General features: G+C 51.5%; 1 protein-coding gene across 1 annotated transcript; it reads right to left on the minus strand.

The window, feature by feature from the left end:
* Positions 1 to 989: 989 nt before the first annotated feature.
* LOC104509015 (calmodulin-binding transcription activator 1-like) lies at positions 990 to 5,688 on the minus strand (the record flags this gene model as incomplete). Its single annotated transcript, XM_010150809.1, has 3 exons — positions 5,643 to 5,688; positions 5,148 to 5,288; positions 990 to 2,845 (listed from the first exon to the last, which is right to left on the minus strand). Coding segments are annotated over exons 1-3 (2,043 nt in total), but the record flags the coding sequence as incomplete, so codon positions are not given.
* Positions 5,689 to 6,009: the final 321 nt, after the last annotated feature.

Raw genomic sequence — 6,009 nt, forward strand, 5'->3', positions numbered from 1 at the left:
GCAGACTTGCCTGGAGAGACAGCAGCTAAACGCAGGGCAGAAACTCCTAAAAGAGGCTTTCCACATGGGCCTATTGGCCATTCCTGCACTAGCCACCCCAGTTTCTTTCCCCTGTTTTCACACCAAGCCCTGTATTGCAGAGTACGCGAACTCTTGGAGGCGCTGAATTCCAAGTCAGCACCTGCTCCTGTAACACCGTGGTCCTGGAGCTGTCACAGCATCATTCAGCTGAAGGTTAAGCCACCTCATCTGTGTAGTTTCTGCTACCTCGCCCACTACCAAACTTGCCAGCCGCTGGTGTCAGATGCACGCCTCCCGGGGGTGGCATCACGGGACTGATAAGCAGGTAGCGCTAGTCAGCGGGAACCAAGCGGTCTTGCCCTGAGCAGCTGCTGCACACCTCCGTAAGGTAACAGACACAACAGTGCTCTCAGGTTGGGCCCACAAAACCCAAAAAGGACCAAAAAGGTCCAAAAAGGACCATTTTTTAAATTCAAACCAACCTGCCTGGCTCAAAACAGCCCCTTTCCTCCAGCATTCCTTCCGCGCCGCCGACATTTTTAACTTGGGGCGCACGCGCCTGATTTTGGATAGTCTGCGGGATGGAGGGAAATGGCAACGCGGGTCGAGGATTACTGTGCTGAGAAAATCAGAGCCAGATGCACGGCTCAGCTCCAGCCTGCAAACTCTGCACGCTAACGGCTAGGCGGCACCATGAAGCCAGCACGTGGGAAACGCTTTGCCTTTTTTTTTTTTTTCAACAAAATAAAGCATTTCGGTTCGGGTGTTTCCTAAGTGAAGAAAGGGCCCTGTCAGGCTAATGAGGTGCTTAATTAAAAGTACACTCAGACATGCAAATGGGCTCGGACACCCTGACTTCTAAGAGACATACTTTAAAAGCCTTGTCAAAGCTTTAACAAAACGCCCGTATTAACAAAGCAATGAAAGATAAGGCAGTACACGTTAATGAGTAAAGGCCCTGGACTTACCTCAGGGTAAGACCACTCTGGTGAATAATCTGTCACCATGAACAAGCGCCCACTCTGCTGTAGCAACCCCAAAGTGCCTTGTGCCGCAGCTGCTGAGACCACCTCAGCCACGTGCATGTACGCCATCGTGCTGGCCCCGTTCTCCGTGCTGCTGAGCTGCATGTTGGCTTGCTGGGGGCTGCAGCAAGGAATGCACATTTCAGCCTGGTTGTAGCTCGCTCTGTTACTGTCTTCAGGCTGAGAGAGTCCGGCGCTGTCACTCGACACCAGCTGGTGCCCGTAGAGAGCATTGCTCCCACCTTCTACTGAGATGAAATCGTTAATTAGATCAGAAAACTGGTTGCTGAAGGAGATGTCAAAGTGGTCCAAGTTAAGCTCCATGTTGGAGGAGTTATTTAAGCTGGGATGGGCCACAGGATATAGTCCTTGTACCATGTTTCCTTGGAGAATGGGGAGGTTGTTCCCATTCCTGATACCCCCGTTGGCCTCAGGCTGCAAGTAGTGTTCTGTGCTGCAGGCTTGAAGATCCCCTGATTTAAGTAGATTTTCGTTCCCTTCTGCCTGCTGGGAGGTCTCCATGGGAACTTCAGCTTCCGCAGTCATAGCCTGGAAGTTTGCTTGGAACTGCATGAGCTGGAGAGAAGAGGTGGACTCTATTCTGGTTTCCACTGTGCCGTTGCAGTTGGAAGTGGTTTGGGACGAGGACTCTGTTTTCACACTGGGGATCCCTAACGTGTTCACAAATGAGCCACTGGTGTCACTCAAATTGTTGTGGGTGTTCTGCTCGAGGGGAAGAGGTTTGCTGGCATCCTGCAGAAAGAAGCTGGGGGAAGGGGTCTGATGAACGTGAGGGCTCTGGACGTTCTGATTGAAGCTGGAAGAATAGTCCTTGTTCGAGTCAATGGCGCTGAAGTCCATCTGCTCCAGGGTGGTACTGGGGCTCAGACCTCCTCCCGACGGAAGCAAACCTGAACCAGTAGTGAGGGTGAGAGTGTTAGATGCAGAAGTGGAAGAAAATGCTTCTTTGGACATCTGTTGTTCGAAAGACGTGTCCTCAGTTTTAATTTCTTTCGTGAGGGTTGTATTGAAGTTGAAGCTACGTTCCGTTGTGGGTGACTGCCTTATGTTGGTACTGATGCTGTCACTCTTCATACCTCCTCCACCATAAGTCTGCCCTTGCTTGGGATTGTTAAGAAAACAGTCCGGGTCAAAATTCATGGTGGTTTCTGGAATTTTTCTATTTCCATCTAAAGTGGTGGAGAGCACAAGTTCCTCGGAGACAGTGCTGGGGAGCATCGACAAGCTCTCTGAACTGCCGGTGGTTGGAAAAGCAAATTTGTGCCCATCTGAACTCACAGCAAGTACCAGTCCTTGTGCAGCTGCATCTGAGGACAGAAGGTGTTGATTTGGGCCGGAGGTGGGTGACATGGTATACACAGCTTCACTGGTGACCTCTGACATAAATACGGTGGCACTTTGTGACAAGCTTCCCATAACTGATGCTACAGCCATGCTGGACACGCCAGTGACGGCCGGGCTATCCGCCATGTCCGGGTCGCTGTTTAATCCACTGCTGATGGACACGGGAGAATTCTGGGTCGTGTCAGGGACCTCCACCTGGTTGGTGGAAGAAACCTCAGTGCTGTTTTGATGGAGCAACACCGGTTTCGCCACTTTGCCGTTCCTCTTCTCGCGGCTGGAGGCCTTGCCGTGACTGTGCTCGTTCTTGCCTTCAGAGACATCGTTATTTTGCACCTCTGAATGAGCGCTGTACCCACCTGTCCGTGGTTCGACCTTTGGTGATATGATGCGATGTTTGGCACTGTTACACTTGTGATGCACACTGCTCCCTGCCCCTGTGCCGGAAAACAACAGCGGCCGGTCAGTACATACAGAATGAGGATGACGGCAGTTGCGTGTCTTGTGGCTGTAGCAAAGGAAAGGGCGTGCTTAGGCACGTGCATGTGTGGGAGTGAGCAAGCACACGAGACAGCAACGCAAACCTCGGAAATAAAACCCATTTCTCACCAGTGCCAGATTTACAGCTCCCTTTCCGTGCACAGATCCACTGGGCGCGATGACAGCAACCTCAGGCACACGTGCACCCTTCCCCTCACCCCACGTAGCACCCACCCCCTTCCTCCCTGCCCCACCACACCACACGTCAGGAGGAGAGGAATCGGCGTCTTGACAAGCGCCGGAGGGATTTAACCGTGCCCGACCCCAGGGTCAATCTGCAAAGCGAGGGCCGTGGCGGAGGGTTTCTGCCCCGCTGGCCCCGCTTCGTCTGCCCCATGGCCACGCTCTCAGCCCCCATGACGCTTCACGCTGCCTGATGCCGGGTGGTTTGACAGCCGCTCTCCTGGGCTGGATGCCGGCTGGTGATCTGGAGGTGACAGATGCCGCATCATGCCTCTGTCCCTGGCATCACCCTGCTGACAAAATCGCAACCCTTATCATCTCGTCATCATCGTGTCTATTACAGCTGCCACTCAACTACTGCAGCAGCAGTACAGTAGCCAGCACTAAGGGAGCTTGCCCTCCCAGAAGGACGGCGATGCGTTTCTTGTGTTCTGAGCCGTTCACGTGCCGACAGATGAACGCTTTGTACTTTGAGAGGTCGCACACAGAGTGCACGATGAGCGTCGGCGCGGCTGCAGGCCGCTCAAGCAGGGGTCAGCAGAAGAGAGCCCTCCACGGAGCTCAGCACCCGTGCCTTTACTGGCCCGACAGCAGATGAGCATCACCCAAGGTCCTGGGAGCCTGGAAATCAGGGAGGACGGGGGAAACAATTCTGCCTGCAAAGGCATCTTAGCCACAAACTGGCGCAGGGACTGCTTTTGTTGTTTAAAGAGCAGCCCATGAATTTTTGATGTTTCTTTCCTTAATTGAATCATTTTCCCTAGAACGAGGTAAAAACATTAATTATGGTACCATGTAATGACTAAAGAGGGAAAGAAACCTCCTCCTTAGAGCTAATGGCTACGATGACAAATGCCATCTTCAGGGCAGCATAAAGCGCCGACGCAGGCGCTGCAATTCCCTACGTCTGTTGTGCCGTGCCCTTGACGGGGAACCTCTCTACCACGTGCTCAGGATTTGAATCAGGTCACCGCAAGTAGTTCAGGACAGTGCTGTCGAGACCAAACGCAGCGTTAAATCTCCCTGTTCTCCTAGGTACAGGGAGGAAGAGGAACAAGGGAGAGGCTTTCGCGCTGTCGTCTTTGCGGATGACAGGAAGGAATGGGGAAGTACGTGTCAGCGTGCAAGCTGTTACCAAACAAAGCGATACTGTTATGTTAAAAAGCGTGCAGCAGGCGAGACAAAACATCAAAGGGAAGAATAAAAGGATTCGTGTTCAGATCTGCAAGCCCGGATCAAATGCCGAGTCTTAAGGCTTGAATTTTAATCCAAACTCAGGTATTTCAGGAGTCATCATTCTTACTTAAGTCTTGATTGTATAATGCAACTGCCCAAAAGAAGAAGAAAAAATAAACCCTTCGAAGCACCGACAGCTTTCCTTTATAAATTTCACTAAAGACTAATTAACCTGTCATGTATTTTCCTCGACCAAAATACTAGGAAGGGCTGGCTGTAAAGGAGATGAGTTGGGAAAGTGAATTGCGCGGCTTCCCACTCCCTGTATGAAATGCTGATACGAAGGATGCTGGTTCTTGCTGTTGCAGTCTCACCCAGAACAAAGCCGTCTCCCATAGCAGGAAAGACACCTGCATTTTCACAACACCGAAACAGAACCTGCCTTATCCCAGTGGTACCCTGTGGTTAACCACCTCCGCCCGTTTCCTTTCGCCCAGGGGGCCGCAGGGCAAGGTCAGAGGGTGAAGCTGGAAGAACATCAAATGCTGAGGCTTCGGTGACGACGCTCGAGCACACAGAAGACAATACGCCTGTCCGAGCAGGTCGCACGTAGGGAGCATTCCTGAGAACCTGCACGTGACGAAGCGTTGGCGTTTCTTCCACAAGTTCCAGCCGTATCTTCTTACACTCAAGGCTGCTTCTGTCACCTCCAAGCTCCCCGTGTCTCAGCGGTTCATGATACCGCACTTTTAGCGTGTATTCACTTACTACACACTCTCCTCCAAGTCTGGCTTAAGCTGCTGCCGTTTTGTGTCCCCCACTCTGCCCCGAGGTACTCACCCAAGGTACCAGTGCAGAGACAGTTGTGTGTCCGAGGCTGCGGCTTGGTCTGGTGACTGTCGAGGATCTGCTGCACGAGCTGTTCCACCGAGAACCCCGAACTGCTGTTTCCATTGCTGCACGTCCACTTAATGCCATGAACTGCGAAGAGAACAGGAAAACTTCCCATCAGAAACTCCAAAAAACACACCAGAAGCCATCAAAAGCCGCTCCAGAAGAACAGCAGCAGCTCAGTCCTGCTGCTTCTCGTCAGAACTGAAGGAGACCTATAAAAAGCAACAGTAAGGTTATTGTTTTACTGTTCTCTGCTCCCTGATATCCATACGCTTCCAAATGCAAATCCTGGATTAGGTACATACAGAGGAAGAAACCTCGGTAGAGTGTATTTCTCGACGTCAGTTTGCTGTTAATGGTGGCTCTCTAAGCTGAAAAGCTGTAAGGACTACGGGAATAGCACGCGTGGCCTTCACCAAAAACCTGAAAGCAACAAAATACCTGCGTTGGTTTCACTGGAGTAAAATGCTACGATCCCAAGGAGCATTTTGGAATCTTTTTCTGTCTAACACAAACCCACAATTAGTTAGTTTTACAATAAAATCAGCAGCCAAAAACACGCCGGTGTAACAGCAAACACAAACCTTTTGCCAGGTCTTTGCTGTCAGATCCTGGCTGGCAGCAGTGAGGAGTGACTCAGTTTTTGGGAGTCGCTAACAGACACCCTGTGAGCTCCTCCTCAGGCTTGGACAGCTTTAGTCATTTGGGAAAACAGGCAAGAGGGTGACGTTGCAGAACGTGTAGCAAACTCGGGGCTTCTTTTCTTGGGGACTCTCCTGGCCTGTTAGCTAGTTAAACAAGAATGCCA

The sequence above is a fragment of the Eurypyga helias genome, unplaced genomic scaffold, assembly GCF_000690775.1.
Source record: "Eurypyga helias isolate BGI_N326 unplaced genomic scaffold, ASM69077v1 scaffold43834, whole genome shotgun sequence".
Classification (NCBI taxonomy): Eukaryota; Metazoa; Chordata; class Aves; order Eurypygiformes; family Eurypygidae; genus Eurypyga; species Eurypyga helias.